This window comes from Haliotis rubra, unplaced genomic scaffold, assembly GCF_003918875.1.
Source record: "Haliotis rubra isolate DU_JTF1 unplaced genomic scaffold, ASM391887v1 Scf26, whole genome shotgun sequence".
In the NCBI taxonomy this organism is placed as follows: domain Eukaryota; kingdom Metazoa; phylum Mollusca; class Gastropoda; order Lepetellida; family Haliotidae; genus Haliotis; species Haliotis rubra.
Window position 1 is genome coordinate 1,813,366 of NW_025766669.1, and position 17,894 is coordinate 1,831,259.

Genomic DNA, 17,894 nt, shown 5'->3' on the forward strand with positions numbered 1-17,894 from the left:
TTTGCTCTACATTGAAAACACAGTTTGTTTAACTCCAGTGAAAGAACAGTATAATTATCCAGATTGCTGACACAGCATGTTAATCTCCTAATTCCCCAGAACATGAGTACCGCAGCGTTGCCGTGTTGGCCCACATAAGAATAATGTCTTACTGCTCTAGTAGTGTAGTGGGACTAGGCAATATCACATGATGAATTATCATGATACTCTTGGTAGTGACAAGACATTGACCTCCAGATATTAATACAAGCATACCTTGTTTGGCAAAGATGACCCTCTTGTCATACACATAGGCTGTAGAGTCCGGAACAAGTAGGTGGAGGTCGAGCAGATCCATTTCTGTGTCCTCCTATAAAAGACACAGGGCAAGTTCACTTAATCCACATCTGCTACTCTGAAATATCAGCTAAATCCTCTGTTGGGAGTTCACATAGGCCCATCTTAGTATCCTATTACAATAGATACCAGGCATGCTCTTTAAACTCACGTCTGCTATTCTGAGACATCTGACAATCCTCTGTTGGAGGTCGTGCAGACCCATCTTAGCATACTCTTACAAAATATACAGATCAAGCTCTTTAAACTCACGTCTGCTACTCTGAGACCTCTCCAAACATTTCTACATAAGGGTTGTTTCAGGTGAAAGCTGAGAGAACTTTCAGTGTATACGTTAAATGAGTGAATCATATCTCAATTCTCCTTAATAATTTAGCTTCATTTGGCTTTCAGTCAGGTGAGCTAAAAGCAGAATATCCACTCAATTCTGGCATAATTTAAACCAAGGCATTGAAGACCCTACCTCATATTTCTCAGTGTGTTCAAGTGATGTGAAGTCATCTAGTGCTGTCGGGGGAAGCTCGTCTTCTGTTGACAGCGTTGCTGAAACATACAGGAAGGTTGGTTATAACATTAATATTCCACTGATGCTGCACAAGGATGATAAGAGACAGATTGCTACTAAGTTTAACTTTAGGCACAAGAAGTAGATGCAGTGATGCCACAGAGTACCTCACATTCACAATCCGTGAAGATCCGGGTTAGAATTGATCTTCAGTAACCCATGCTTGTCGTAAGAGGCGACTAACGGGATCGGGTGATCAGGCTCATTGACCTGCTTGACACATATCATCGGTTCCCAATTGTGTAGATTGATGCTCATGCTGTTGATCACTGGATTGTCTGGTCCAGACTCGATTATTTACAGACCACCGCCATATAGCTGGAATATTGCTGAGTGTGGCGTAAAATTAAACTCACTCACTCACTCATGTTCACATATACTACTCCAATTGGGTTAAAGAACACTGACAATTATGTTACAATACTACCAGATATGACAGACTAACTACAGTCATGTTAAAGAACACTGACAATTATGTTACTATACTACCAGAGATGATAGACTAACTACAGTCATGTTAAAGAACACAGACAATTATGTTACAATACTACCAGATATGACAGACCAACTGCAGTCATGTTAAAGAACACTGACAATTACGTTACAATACTACCAGAGATGATAGACTAACTACAGTCATGTTAAAGAACACTGACAATTTTGTTACACTACTACCAGAGATGATAGACTAACTACAGTCATGTTAAAGAACACTGACGATTATGTTACAATACTACCAGAGATGATAGACTAACTACAGTCATGTTAAAGAACACTGACGATTATGTTACAATACTACCAGAGATGATAGACTAACTACAGTCATGTTAAAGAACACTGACGATTATGTTACAATACTACCAGAGATGATAGACTAACTACAGTCATGTTAAAGAACACTGACGATTATGTTACAATACTACCAGAGATGATAGACTAACTACAGTCATGTTAAAGAACACTGACAATTATGTTACAATACTACCAGATATGACAGACTAACTACAGTCATGTTAAAGAACACTGACAATTATGTTACAATACTACCAGAGATGATAGACTAACTACAGTCATGTGAAAGAACACTGACGATTATGTTACAATACTACCAGAGATGATAGACTAACTACAGTCATGTTAAAGAACACTGACGATTATGTTACAATACTACCAGAGATGATAGACTAACTACAGTCATGTTAAAGAACACTGACGATTATGTTACAATACTACCAGAGATGATAGACTAACTACAGTCATGTTAAAGAACACTGACGATTATGTTACAATACTACCAGAGATGATAGACTAACTACAGTCATGTTAAAGAACACTGACGATTATGTTACAATACTACCAGAGATGATAGACTAACTACAGTCATGTTAAAGAACACTGACAATTATGTTACAATACTACCAGAGGTGATAGACTAACTACAGTCATGTTAAAGAACACTGACGATTATGTTACAATACTACCAGAGGTGATAGACTAACTACAGTCATGTTAAAGAACACTGACGATTATGTTACAATACTACCAGAGATGATAGACTAACTACAGTCATGTTAAATGAACACTGGCGATTATGTTACAATACTACCAGAGATGATAGACTAACTACAGTCATGTTAAAGAACACTGACAATTATGTTACAATACTACCAGAGATGATAGACTAACTACAGTCATGTTAAAGAACACTGACGATTATGTTACAATACTACCAGAGATGATAGACTAACTACAGTCATGTTAAAGAACACTGACGATTATGTTACAATACTACCAGAGATGATAGACTAACTACAGTCATGTTAAAGAACACTGACGATTATGTTACAATACTACCAGAGGTGATAGACTAACTACAGTCATGTTAAAGAACACTGACAATTATGTTACAATACTACCAGAGATGATAGACTAACTACAGTCATGTTAAAGAACACTGACGATTATGTTACAATACTACCAGATATGACAGACTAACTACAGTCATGTTAAAGAACACTGACGATTATGTTACAATACTACCAGAGATGATAGACTAACTACAGTCATGTTAAAGAACACTGACGATTATGTTACAATACTACCAGAGATGATAGACTAACTACAGTCATGTTAAAGAATCAGGTGTTCTTTCTAATCTTTCGAGTAGCATACATCTCAGAGAGAGGCTTACCAGCATCAACCAGAGAAATTGTTGGACACATTAATGATAGCATCACTGGGACATCCTTAAATTCATTAGTACAGGTGATACAGTAGACTCACCAAGGGCATAATGGACAACACTGTCTGTCTCAAGGTTGACCCCTGCACCCAGCATCATCACGCCATCACTGAAACAGACAACAGGTCAGCAAAACATGGAGATGTAGATGGACAATATGACCAGTCACAGACTGTCTAATACCTACTATCCTACAAAAAATCTGTTGAAATGCAAAGTGTTCAGAAGATAGATCTTTCCATAGATATTTTCCTGAATTACCATCTTGGATAACAGGTTTAAGGTGTACTGCAGTAGGGTGCTGTTTACAAGTGTACTGGACAGCATGTACTGGATGTACATTGTAAACTCTGCGACTACTCAATGCTGTGGTTTTCATGTCTATGAGCCAGGATCGGAGTTGGGGCATCTGTCACGAGTCCAGGTCCTGGAACAAATATGAAGGGCGTCACTACATCTACAACACAGGCAGCTCACAGGAAATGGGTTATGCAGCCTTAGAAATTCATTTGTTTAAACTAATCTGTGCCTCATCTGTGCCTCAAGAATCTCTCTGAATAATGCCTACTCATCCAGGTTTTGTGTGCCAGAGCTCCTCTGAACAGTACCTACTTCACTTAGGTTTGTACCAGTGCTTCTCTGAACAATGCTTACTTCACTTAGGTTTGTACCAGTGCTTCTCTGAACAATGCCTACTTCACTTAGGTTTGTACCAGTGCTCCTCTGAACAATGCTTACTTCACTTAGGTTTGTACCAGTGTTCCTCTGAACAATGCCTACTTCACTTAGGTTTGTACCAGTGCTCCTCTGAACAATGCTTACTTCACTTTCTCTGAGGTTTGTACCAGTGCTCCTCTGAACAATGCCTACTTCCACTTAGGTTTGTACCAGTGCTCCTCTGAACAATGCCTACTTCACTAAGGTTTGTACCAGTGCTTCTCTGAACAATGCTTACTTCACTTAGGTTTGTACCAGTGCTCCTCTGAACAATGCCTACTTCACTAAGGTTTGTACCAGTGTTCCTCTGAACAATGCTTACTTCACTTAGGTTTGTACCAGTGCTCCTGTGAACAATGCCTACTTCACTTAGGTTTGTACCAGTGCTCCTCTGAACAATGCCTACTTCACTTAGGTTTGTACCAGTGCTCCTCTGAACAATGCTTACTTCACTTAGGTTTGTCCCAGTGCTTCTCTGAACAATGCCTACTTCACTTAGGTTTGTCCCAGTGCTCCTGTGAACAATGCCTACTTCACTTAGGTTTGTACCAGTTCTCCTGTGAACAATGCCTACTTCACTTAGGTTTGTACCAGTGCTCCTGTGAACAATGCCTACTTCACTTAGGTTTGTACCAGTGCTCCTGTGAACAATGCCTACTTCACTTAGGTTTGTACCAGTGCTCCACTTAGGTGAACAATGCCTACTTCACTTAGGTTTGTACCAGTGCTCCTCTGAACAATGCCTACTTCACTTAGGTTTGTACCAGTGCTTCTCTGAACAATGCCTACTTCACTTAGGTTTGTACCAGTGCTCCTCTGAACAATGCCTACTTCACTTAGGGTTGTACCCGTGCTCCTTTGAACAATGCCTACTTCACTTAGGTTTGTACCAGTGCTCCTCTGAACAATGCCTACTTCACTTAGGTTTGTCCCAGTGCTTCTCTGAACAATGCCTACTTCACTTAGGTTTGTACCAGTGCTCCTCTGAACAATGCCTACTTCACTTAGGTTTGTCCCAGTGCTTCTCTGAACAATGCCTACTTCATTTAGGTTTGTCCCAGTGCTTCTCTGAAGTGTCTGCTCACCCAGGTTTTGCGTGCCAGTGCTTATCTGAAGTGTCTACTCACCCAGGTTTTGCGTGCCAGTGCTTCTCTGAACAGTCTGTCCACATCCACTTGATACAGAAGCTGCACAAGGAAAAGAAATACAATGAAACTACACCATGTCATCTTTATATGCATCTTGCCTTTACAGTGAGTGAGTTACTGCGTGAGTTTTCCAGAAGCGCTTTTGAGTCAGTGATAGCGCATCTGCCTCCCTTTGTTCTTTTGTGATGTTTTCATTGTTCTTTGTTTCAGCATTCTGGAAGAGTCAGCCCAAGAAGCACTCTCCAGATCAGAAGTGGTAAGTTTTGTTTTGTTGTTTAACGTCGCACTCAGTAATATACGGAGCGGTCTGTAAATAATCGAGTCTGAACCAGACAATCCAGTGATCAGAAGTATGAGCATCAATCTACACAATTGGGATGTGATGACTTGTGTCAACCAACCAACTAGTGGCCTTTTACGACAAGAATGGGTTGCTGAAGACCGATTCTAACCCGGATCTCCAGGGGTGGTGTTACTGTGATGAAGCAATCTATGACATAACAAGAGCCGAGAGATGCCCTATACCAACCTTCTCGGGGCCTGAGTTGGAGATCTCCCACTTCTGTACATGTGTTCCTGACAAGACAAAGAATGGTCGACTCATCTCCTCCTCATCCTCCTCTCCTGGCACAATAGCTTGGAAAGGCTGTGAAGAAGTAAACACTTGTATAGACTCTAACACCAGCTGGAGACATCATCTTATTATCTGTACCATGGCTGCAACGGTTCCATTCATTAAAAATTGAATCTGACATCCTAGTTTTGATTTTCGATAACCATTATCACTATTTCGATTCAATATTTGAATATCTTTTGCAATTGTTTCCACACATCGAGAACGTAATTTTTAATCCAACTTGAGCAGTTTCGAGCACTGAAATAAGGCGACACATGATTAGTTGACGCCGGGCTAATTCAACAATCATGCTTAATTCTGAACGCTGAGTTGTTTCCAACGACAAACACGCCAAGTCAGCTAGTTCCTCTTGTCAGTAGAAGGAATGACCTATGCTATTTGAATACTTACAGCACCCATTGTCTGCATGGGTGAAGCTCCAAATATGAAAGACGACATCCTGCGACCAATGCCAGCAAACATGCCCTGGGCGGCCTTCAGGGGCTGGCACATGATGGTGTTCTGCAAGGGAAACATCTTCCATGCAAATGAAATTCAAACAAAAGCACTAGAAATCCTTTTAGATTTTTTTCAAAATTTCTTAAAAATTATTGTAGGAGGCGTATGTTTTCTAAAAGTGTCCAAGACATCAGTGTATTTGATCCTATTGACTGCCAGCTGGTGTGATGCTTCTGAAGCTGGTGTGTGGTATGATCATTTCCTTCATATGTCTTGTTTGGGAACACTGTGTCGTGCATCTGCCTGCGTGCCTGGTCGTCTGTGGCTATACATACCTGTCCCGGGTTGGTAGTCAGCAGTATGAGGGAACTGGTAGTGGTGGCCAGGAGACATCCGAATGGCTGTTAGGAACAAAAGACATTGTGAATACATGCTGAACAATGGGGGATTTATCTCAGTCTTCTTCGAGGTGGACAGAGATTGCAGTTTAAAAAATTCAATGAAAAAAATCAAGTAGGAGAAGAGAGACACACACATTCAAGAAAGAGAATTGGCTTAAATCTGAAGACACAATTATTCCAGTTGTAAACTTTCAATAGACACATGGAAAACTGATGTTATTTTCCATGGATATTTAGATATCAATTTAAAGTGAGTGAGTGAGTGAGTTTAGTTTTACGCGGCACTCAGCAATATTCCAGCTATATGGCGGCGGTCTGTAAATAATCGAGTCTGGACCAGACAATCCAGTGATCAACAGCATGAGCATCGATCTGCATTGTACATGTGGCAACCAAGTCAGCGAAAACTGACCACCCGATCCCGTTAATTAAGCCTCTTCACGAAAGATAAGCACATGGGTTGCTGAAGACCTATTCTACCCCGGATCTTCACGGGTCTATCAATTTAAAGATGATATAGGCATTGTACATTGGCTAAAAGAAACTGAAAGAAAAGAAAATGTAATTGGTGTAATTGATAAGTTCTACAGATGAATAGTGAGTGAGTGACTTAATATTTAACGTCCCATCGGCAATATTTCAGCCATATCGTGACGAGATACAGATGAATAAGTAAAAAAGGTAAGATATGTAATTTTTAGAGTAAAATTGATATTTTACACTTATCCTGACTCATGCTCTTTTGCTTGTCTTCTTCTTGCGAACATAGTGGAACACTTGTATCTCCTTAATTGAAGCTCCCTTCAATGTAAAATCACTAATTGGTACTCACCAAGAGTTGCCTCCCTTGCCCTTTGCGCGGGAACAGGTGTCGCCACCCTCTGGCCTCATACTTCACTCTCTCCTGATTTTGCGAGCCCAACACTTGAATTTACAGGGAAATCCAAAGTGTTATGTGGGGAGGATGGGAGGGCTTACCTCATGAGTCAGGATAAGTATAAAATATCAATTTTACTCTAAAAATTACATATTTTTCCTTATCCTGACTCATGCTCTTTTGCTTGTAGAATCCTACGGAAACGGAGGTGGGAAAAAACAGAATACTTTGGATTTATAAAATTAGTGATTTATATAGATATAACTGTAATAACCCACTAACGGGAACTTCATAAAGGCATAGACTTAGGATATTTCCTCTATTATAAGCCATAGGTTTATATATTGCCATACTGGGGTATTACAATAATAATATACTATGATATTATCAATAAGATATAAAAGCGACTCTGATAGAGAAGCTATACAACTGAACATAATCATCAGTAAAAGCTTAAGGGTGAGTAGACCTAAGCTAAGTATATACATAGCCCTAGAACTCCGTAGAGTTATAAGCTAGATAATGCATGTATCAATGCATATTAATCTCGTAAGACTATCTGTTAACGCTACGAGGGACTGTCAACTGCTGTCGCGAGGACCAAGGGACCGAAATGGTGAATACCTGAGACGCCCTCGGTGGTGATATCTCTCAGATAGTGATTAGCAAACACCATGTTAGATTTCCAAAAGCATCCTTCCATAATTGTATTCAGTGAACAGTTACCGTATAGGGCGAGAGGGGAAGCCAATGCCCTGATCTCATGGGATTTGATGCTGTTGGAGGGTCCAGGCCTGCTGCCTTGTAGTAGCCGGCATGACAGTTCTTATCCATATAGATATGGTGGTACGAGAGACTTCTGTCTGAGTTGTTGCAGATAAGGGGATGAATAATCGTTTGAGAAATCTTCGCCTTGTTTTGGAACGTCGTAAATAGATTTTGAGAGCTCTGACTGGGCATAGAGATAAGTCCAGTGTATCTTGAGATCCGAGAATCGAGGATAGTGCAGGGATATGGAATAACCTGTCTGGTTGACTTGGTAGTTGATTTTTGGCGATGAAATCCCATCTTAATCCCAGGTGTGCTGTGTTTTGATTGTCATCAAACTGTATCCTCTCATAATCTAGTGCGTGAATTTCTGACATCCTGGCTGCCGCGTGGCTAGAGATAACAGGAAAAGCGTTTTCTGTGAGAGAAATTCAAAAGTTGTCGATTCCAACGGTTCATAAGCCTCACTTGTGAGGTGTTGTAGCACTATATTCAGATCCCAAGCTGGGGTGGAACTTCCGCTTTTGGTCCTCCAATCGGAAAGCACGTAGTAAGGCCAGTAACTCTGGAGTTTTAGTCAATTTGACACCCGTTCTCATAGTAATCACAGAACTAAGCGCGGCAAGATATGTTGACAATGTCGAGCCTTTTAAATGTTTGTTTTGCCGTAAGTAACACAAATAATCTGCCACTTGTGGATGAGTAGCATCTCTCGCTGTAAATCCCTTGTTTGCTGCGTAATTTTCGAAACTGTGCCACTTGTCGTCGTACAAGTTACGTGTAGAATTGCGTAAGGCAAGCGTGACCGCTTTTGCCGCCCTGGTAGAATATCCTCTCTTGTTTAAACACATTTTAATACAGTCCATACGTGAAGTTGGAATACTTCTGGGCTTCTGTGCACCTGTTTGGTGTGTGGATGTACTAATAGATTTGAGCGCTTGGGTAGCTCTAGTGTCGGTTGACCGATTTCTTGAATTAGAATGGGAAACCACGTTCTGGCTGGCCAGTAGGGCGCGACCAAAGTGAGTTGGAGGCTCTGTGTAACACTGTGTTCTGTAACACTTGATGTATTATTGCCGGCGACCGAAACGCGTACGCATTGAGGCCTTCTCAGGATATGCTTAGAGCGTCCGTTGCCCATGCTTGTGGGTCTGGGACTGGTGACACGAATGTCGGTAGCTGATTGTTGAAGCGTGTTGCGAATAGATCTACTAGCGGCGCTCCTATTTGCTTGATTATCTGTGCAAATATTTCTGTATTGAGCATCCATTCTGTCGGTGACGGTTGATGTGGCCGAAAGAGTGCGTCTGCTAGTACATTCTTGGCTCCGGGAATGTGACATGCTCTGACATGTAGGTTGAGATCGTGGATTAGATCGAACAGTTGAAAGCTTAAAGTCAATAGGTTCAGTGATCTCGTTGAGCCTTGTTTGTTCACATAGAACGCCACTGTCGAGTTGTCGGTATGAATCATTAGGTGCGCATTCTGTAGAATGGTGCTCCAATGAAGTATGGCGTTGATTACAGCTTTCATCTCTAACATGTTTATATGGAGCTTGCTTTCTTGCTGATTCCACCTGATGCCGTCCGGTTGGCGAGATGAGCTCCCCAACCTTGGAGCGACGCGTCTACATATAGATGGGTTTTGAATTCCTGCTCTGCTAAACAAATACCTTCGCAGACATTCGACCTCCTGGTCCACCATAGTAGATGAGGTCTGAGATGTTTCGGTAGACTGAATGGTTGTAGGTCGTCGAGATGTGCATTGATGAAGACCTGTAACGGACGTAACTGTAATCTGCCTCTGACTGTCATGTCTTGGGCTGATGTGAGGAGACCCAACAGGCTCTGCCAATGTCGTAGTGGTAACGGAGAGAGTAGAGCTGGCGGAATGGTCTGTTGGATCTTGAGCCAACGGTCTTCTGGTACGACGATACGGTTGAGAGTCGTGATAAATCAAATGCCTAGGAACTGCAGATCTTGCAATGGTACTAGGTCCGACTTGAGTAAGTTTACTAACCATCCTAGCTGTGTTAGTAGCTTTATGATGTAGTTTAACTGTAGTTTGAGACGCTGTGGATCTTGATCTACTTGTATCCCGTCGTCGAGGTAGAACGCACTGCGTAGCCCTAGACGATGTAGATAGGTGACAATAGGTTTCGTTATCCTCGTGAATAGCCAGGGGGCTGATGATATTCCGAATGGGAGTACTTTCCATTGGTAATGTAGCCCGTCTAGTGTAAATCGTAGGTATTTCCTGGATTCGGGATGTATCGGGATGTGTAGATATGCGCCTTGCAGATCTATACTGGCCATGTAATCCATGGGGCTTAATCAACTGCCGTAACTGAGGAAGATGTATCATCGCGAAACTTTGGTGGTTTGCGAGATAATTCCTGTTGAAAAGCTCATGTTGTAAATGAGTCTGTATTTCTCCTTGGAGTTTTTCTTGGGTACTAGGAAAACTGGGGAGTAGAAGCCTGGTTCGATGTTTACTTGATCTAGTACTTCTATGGCCTGCTTGGTTAGGAGTGATGTAACAGCCTCTCTTAACTTTGGTAGTTGTTGTGCCTGTAAGTCGAACTTGTGAGGGTTGACTGTCAGCGGAGGCGTGGCCTGTAGTGGGATACGAAATCCGTGTTGAAGAATGTTGGAGACATAAGGGTCTTGTAACATTCCCCAGTTCTCCCAGTGTAGTTGGAGGCATCCACCCACTTGTGACGGTTGTACTGGAACGGCTGGGGGTGGAAGACTCCAGTCGTTCCGAACCTGTCTTTCAGCGTTTATAGTTGCAGGAACCTCTGGGTGTCCTGCCTCTTCCTGACCCTCCTCTATAGTTGCCATATGGGCTTACCTTAAAAGAATCTTTTCCCTGGCTGGCTATCTTCCTATCCGTGCTCTCTGTAGTCCAGTGAATTTAGATCTCCCTGAGTATCTTTGTGAAGTCTGCCTGATGACCCTGGCTAGCGTGTCCATCGACTTAATCATAAGGACTTCTCTGGAATCCTTAGTGACTTCCTTGGAGACTTTGTCTATTCCTCCGTCAAAGATGGATGGGGAAGACCACGGGGCTGTATAGAGTGGAGCTGTAAAGTTCTCACCCCAGCTGCAGGAAGCAAGGAGGCCTTGACGACGAGCTAAGGTCAGCGCTGCTGAGACAGATGTGAGATATCTGTTAGGAACTGCTGGTCCTTCTTTTGCATCAGTAGGGCCGAGTAGATCATCCTATCATCTTCAGAGGTCGTATTACGAAATCTGGTGATAAGTGTCTCATTGATCGCTCTAGATCTATTTAGGCCAAAAACATGTGTCTCGGCCATGGTTTCTATCTGCACCAGCTTACGATCGTCAATCTTGTAGTTCTTGTTCTTGACATCGCTGATCAGCTTGTAGTTGTCATCGATGTCTTGTGCCTTGAGGAAGGGGTCCATGTTGTGCGTTGAGAACTTCTTGGCGTGAAAGTTCGGCAGATGTGGTGTCTGAACTTTCGCGGGCTTTATGGAAGGCTGTATCTAGATTCTGTGGCACCGCAGCAATCGGGTCGATCGGAGGTAGGGTGACGGCGCCTGCATCGCCTTCCTTCATCAGGTATGTCTGCGCCGAGTTGCCACTCTTGGACGGTGAAGAGAGATCTAGGTTGTTTACCATCCAATATCGTATCTCAGCGTCTGAGAAAATGATGCCTCCATCATCTTCTGTCCCAGCATCAGTGATGAGAGGTTGATGCTCTTCTGATGGTGGACTGTGTGCTGCTATCTCTATGTCGGGTGACGCTTGGGGAGACCTGACTGTAGACCTGTGTGCAGACTTGTGTGGTGACCTGCGAGGTGATCGACGTGGTGTTGTACGAGGAGATCGGCGTGGTGAACGGCGAGGAGATCGTCTTGGTGAAGCTCTTGAGTAGTCCCTCGATGTCCTTCTGGACGATGACGATCTGGGGTCAGGTGTCCTTCGTGAAGCTTCCTCTGCGTCCGGACCTGGGGAACGGCGACTTGACCTTCGTGACGGCTTCCGTGAGGTCTGGTAGTCTGAGTCCGCATCTAAGGATGAGGCCGAGGACGGTGATGATCTCTCCCGCCATCGCGAAGGCTGTACATCTGGGTCCTTAGTCGAGGTGGTCTGCGACTTCCTTCTCGAAGGTGGCTTCGTCGTGGCTGCTACGCTGACGGGGGGGTGCCTCTGGGGTGTTGTCTGCGTTGCTCAGGCCCTGGGCTGGCCGCTTCTCCCGTCTGTAGTGGCCCTCCATCATGGTCATGATCTGCCGCAACAGCTCATCTGGGATGGTCTGCGGCGAAGGCAGTCGGTGCCCTCTCTGCGCGATGTTAGCGGCTGGGCCCTCAGGGAGGTGGTCTGACATCAATGTAGAAACATCAGGCTGCATGGCGATCTCTGCTGATGTCACTGTAGCTGTCACCGGCTGCTTCTTGTGGCGACGTCAGGGATGATGATCGGCTGATCATCGTAGAGGCCCAGTTCGGGCGGCTGGAACGATCTCGGCTGAGAAAGTTCTTGACGACTTCGTGATTCTTTCCTTGGAGGTAGAGCGCTGCCCTGGGGTACAAAGTCTGCGCTGAGAAGACGCCGAGGCCCTCTTGGACTTTGGCTGCGATGACGGGGGCGTCCTGGGGAGGCAGGGCGCTTCTTGGAGGCGGTGGACTGCATCCCACGCCCTCCTCGGCGGGGTCTCCAGCGGAACACCAGACGGTAGGGGGTCGATCGACAGCAGCTGACTGGATGGGGAATCCGATGTATCGGCCATGTCTAACCCTTGTTTGCGTGACCTATCTGCGTATCGCCTCAAGACGCAAAGATGATATTTATTAAAAGCGAATTAGATAGATTAATGCAGTAACTGCAACGTGAATCAAACGCACAAGGCGTTAGAACAACTAGGGCATATTACATGCGGGTCACCAACAGAAAACGTAATCTACAAATAGTACAGATTTTCATCATCAACGTAATACTAGCTGAACAATCACTTAACTCACGTGAATAAACAGTAGAAATACGATTAATTATCAATACAAATTAATAAAGGATACTAGCTATACCTCTATAGTAACCTATAAGAGGTAATTAACTAAGAAAAACCAAAGGATATAGTGTGTAAGGAGACACAGGCGCTCTCACATCCTGCTCACTGGGCGAAGAAGGAGAGAGTGAAGCATGAGGCCAGAGGGTGGCGACACCTGTTCCCGCGCAAAGGGCAAGGGAGGCAACTCTTGGTGAGTACCAATTAGTGATTTTACATTGAAGGGAGCTTCAATTAAGAAGATACAAGTGTTCCACTATGTTCGCAAGAAGAAGAAGACAAGCAAAAGAGCATGAGTCAGGATAAGGAAAAATATACAGAATTCACTTCACTTCATGAAGCTTTTAGTCAACCTACACAACCTGGCAACAGAGAATGTAAGTTCAGCAGCCATGATTACAACACTTGTATATCTTTTACCCTTCACACCAGATCACAGACAAAATATCACAATACAGGTCTTAACAGTGTATTGCAGTATACATATGATACAATAGTGTCCTAACTCCTTGTAAGTATGCACCACAAGAGCAAGTGAGTCAGGTTTCACGCCGCTGTTAGTAAAATTCCAGATATATCACAGCAGGGAACACCAGAAATAGGCTTGACACATTCTACCTATATTAGGAATCGAACCCAGGCCTTTGACATGACAAGCAAACGGTTTAACCACTAGGCTACCCCACTGCCCCTTTATCTCAAGATGAACACATAAGTGTTACCTGGAAGTTGATGACACATGCACATTCTTCTCCCTTGAGTTCAGCGCTGACCTCGCCTGTTGATGACTCGTACGCGATGTTGGGCCAGTACCGGACCACACCCTCTGGTGATACAGCCACACATGCTGCAGGCTGGTTGTCGCTGGGGATCACACACACCCGCTCGGCACTGTGGGCAAGGTCACTTGGTGGCAAGGTCAGTTCTTTACAAAGTACACCCTGAAAACACATCAACTGAACACTGACCATTCTGAACACAACAATCAGTCAAAGACGTAACGTGTACGCGAGACGGCCTACCGTCTCTTGTTCGCGAGACGGCCAACCGTCTCTTGTTCGCGAGACGTATGTGCTCTGCGGTATGAAGTGAAGTACTTGGGCCTAATTAATTCAATCACCATGGAACCAACTCGATCGGTTGCGAACATGGTGAGGGGTGATTAAACATTAAAGCATCCTGTTAAGTTCCCCAATATGGATATGAAAGACTTCTTAACACTTTACAGTGTTCAAGGTGCCAATATCCTCCAGTTGAATTTTCCCCCTTTCACAATGACTTAAACATACTTTCAGTGTCTAATGATACATCATGTTTACGAGTGAAGACAACAACTCATGTCATTAATGCGGTGCACATGGTTCACCTGATGCTTTACTTTAATAATCTCTGTATGGTATGGTCATATATTTTACCACCGCTTCTTCCTCTTCATAGATCAATGGAATTAAGCAGCATATAGTTGCCCCCCTTGAAAGCATGAAAATGCATTTCTCCACTAATTCCAACACATTTCTCCAGCATTTGATGTTTTTCACCACCACAGGATACATATACATTGGGGAAAATAGTCGGAAAAAGTTGCATTATAGCGCTCCTTGATCATGCTGATTATTAGAATGAAATGTTTCTTACATAATGCAACATACAGGGATTAGGATAGAGACCTTTGATAATGGGCCATTTTCAGGATTATTAGCCATTTTCTGAATTTAGAATGAGACAAAACCTTTGTATCAATACTAAACTTCAAAATTTTAATGGGTCATTTTATATTTTAATGAGCAAAATGGCCCTTTGCCCCTGCCTTTCCCAATCCTTGCAACATATGAGGATGTCAGTTTCCAGACGAAATCACCATACTTTTATGCATGACTTTCAAATCCACTTTTGTCACTCTATTTCAAGATTTCCCTCATTTGTTTTTGAAAAGTTAATACAAACATTAACACAATGAATGTACCATGCTATTTATGTCTTTATGTGTTATCACAACACTTCGATAACAAACAAGGATAAAATGCGCAGAGGCTGTCCATTCTAATTTCCTACAGAGGAATGGAAATTGAAAGGCCAGATAAATAAGAGGTCACCCTAACTACTGAAATAAATGCAAACTAAAATCACCCTAATGTACAAATGTCTGTGAAATTTGCTGTCACTCACTCTAGTTCCAGGCTGAGGCTTGTATCTCCACACAAACAGTTTGCGACCTCCAACCAGCCACGCCCACCCAGATGGGTCTATGTTAACAGTGATCTCGGTGTTTCCTGCATGAAACAAAAGAGTGCATGAGTTGGGCAGGACTGTTTCCATCAGAATGTCAGTTATATCACAGCATATCATTTGGACATAAAAGGAGATCATGAAGTAAGTCAGTGAGAATGGTTTTACACCACTTTTCGCAATATTCTAGCAGTATCACAAGGGGTACATCACAAATGGGCTCCCACATTGTACCTGTGTGGAGAAATGATCACAATGTATTTTAGAAAAAAATTCTTCAAATTCTTGTGACATATCAAGTATGCCCAAACAGCATCAGCATAATACATAGACTTTGTCACTAGCATTCTTAAAGAATCCTTAGAGGCTGCATGATCTGTATGTTGAGGGAAACAATCATGTTATCATTGTCAACATTCAGCATTGTACAGCACTTGTCATTTTATCAGGACTTACTGTCAGCTAGGGTGAGAGCTTCTGTGATCAGAACAGGGAGAGGGACCCCAAAACTCTCAACACGGTGTTGTGAGCTGACATCATCAACTATCTGAGATGTCTGCAGGGATCGGTTGGATTTTGATGGAGTGTGGCTTCTGAAACATAACAACACATTACCATGATTACATTACATGTCATTAGACAGATAAGTTTATTTACTCAAATTACTGTGTATTATGACATATCATGTTTTTGGCCATGGCACTGATAGATATTACCAGACTGTAATTACACGATAAACAACCGCACATGAAGACTGACTGCAACATCAGCGTTACTAAGCATGCTAAGTGTTGGCAATTCTTACATGCGCGAAAACCGATAAACATGATGGACCTGCATGATATAATGATGAATATATGAATTTGAAAAAAACAAGTTCCAAACATTATTTTCACAGATTTGCTATGCTTCTCGTCTCAAACATTATACAAGGATACCACAACAGAGTCAATCGAGTATCATTAAAAATAATGTAAATATGTCGGATACCTTAGCGATGATAGTCGACGGCTCTGTGGTGTAAACACACCGGATGATCGTTTGGTTTGAGAGGCACGTTGGGATCCTGGAGTGAACGGAGATGCTCTAGCACGGGTTGAACGTGGTGTGAACATGTTGCCCCCAAATCCGATAAACGGATAGAAAAACACCAACAGATCTTGTATGGGAAACAAGTAAAAATTTTCAATTCGTTGCAACTCCCGCGTGATTGCATGAGAATTTCGCTTCCGGTACCGGGGAAAGTCCCCTACAGCAATGACAATTAAAAATAGGCATGAAGGTCTGTTAAGGCACTCATATTATACACCCTGGTTCCTTTGTTTGAAAAAGTATAATTCGTATCTTTTACAGTAGAAAAGACATTAAAATTCTTTAACATTAATGGTCAATATTTCATTACCGTATGCGGTTTATATATGCAGTCACAACTTTGGAAACCCGCACTAGACTAACCGGAATATTTTGCATTTTGACAAAACGGACGGATTTGCGAAAAATGTGAACGCCGCTATTTATATCGTACCCCAAAACGAAAACATGCATTGAAGTTAATTCTTTTCAAGAAATAAGTAAACGAAAATAATTTCTCAGATTCTGTTTTACATCATATCATAAATAATGGCCCTCGACACCCTCTCCTCCCCACTCCACATGCATGTTTGTCATATTTTGGGATGACCCTCCCATTGTCCACTTTTTTCATGACTTATTTATTCAAAATTGGACTAAATTATTTCAAGTAGTTCAAAGAAAGAAAACTAGGTTACAAATGTTGAAATTAAAGACAGACCGATTCTGATGCAGTGTGGCATTTTCCTAATGTCATATGGGTACAACATGTGAAGCCCATTTCTGGTGTGCCTGACATCAAGTTGTATTTACAGTTATTGTTTAATAGAACTCGATATATGCATACTTTATATAAGGTTCATTTACTGTTTACAATTTAAACTGTTTTTCTTACACACATCAGACCCGAGAAAATCCGGGTTAGAACTGACTGACTGAGTTTAGTTTTACGCCGCTTTTAGCAATATTCCAGCAATATCACGGCGGGGGACACCAGAAATGGGCTTAACACATTGTGCCCATGTGGGGAATCGAACCCGGGCCTTCGGCGTGACGAGCCAACGCTTTAACCACTAGGCTACCCCACCGCCCCGGGTTAGAAAGGACCTTCAGTAGTCCATGCTTGTCGTACAAGAGGCGACTAACGGGATCGGGTGGTCAAGCTCGCTGACTTGGTTGACACATGTCATCGGTTCCCAATTGCGCAGATCGATGCTCATGCTGTTGATCACTGGATTGTCTGGTCCAGACTCGATTATTTACAGACCGCCGCCATATAGCTGGAATATTGCAGAGTGCGGCGTAAAACTAAACTCACTCACTCACTTGATAACATATGATGTCAATCATGGCACGAACATTGTGGAACTTTCCGTCAAAAATGGACTCTGTTTCTGGTCCTTTTAAACTGATATGTATCAAAATAGGAAATGA

The 17,894-nt window shown here is 42.7% G+C and overlaps 1 protein-coding gene across 1 annotated transcript in view; it reads right to left on the reverse strand.

The window, feature by feature from the left end:
- The window catches only part of LOC124280052 (nuclear pore complex protein Nup133-like), a 55,425-nt gene extending 38,809 nt beyond the window's left edge, over positions 1 to 16,616 (reverse strand). The window contains 12 exon segments of the mRNA XM_046715931.1: positions 256 to 349; positions 800 to 879; positions 3,185 to 3,252; positions 3,509 to 3,570; positions 4,988 to 5,047; positions 5,538 to 5,654; positions 6,036 to 6,146; positions 6,419 to 6,484; positions 13,886 to 14,104; positions 15,330 to 15,433; positions 15,846 to 15,982; positions 16,380 to 16,616. Coding sequence (XP_046571887.1) covers positions 256 to 349; positions 800 to 879; positions 3,185 to 3,252; positions 3,509 to 3,570; positions 4,988 to 5,047; positions 5,538 to 5,654; positions 6,036 to 6,146; positions 6,419 to 6,484; positions 13,886 to 14,104; positions 15,330 to 15,433; positions 15,846 to 15,982; positions 16,380 to 16,504 — 1,243 coding nt within the window. The 5' untranslated portion in view covers positions 16,505 to 16,616.
- Positions 16,617 to 17,894: the final 1,278 nt, after the last annotated feature.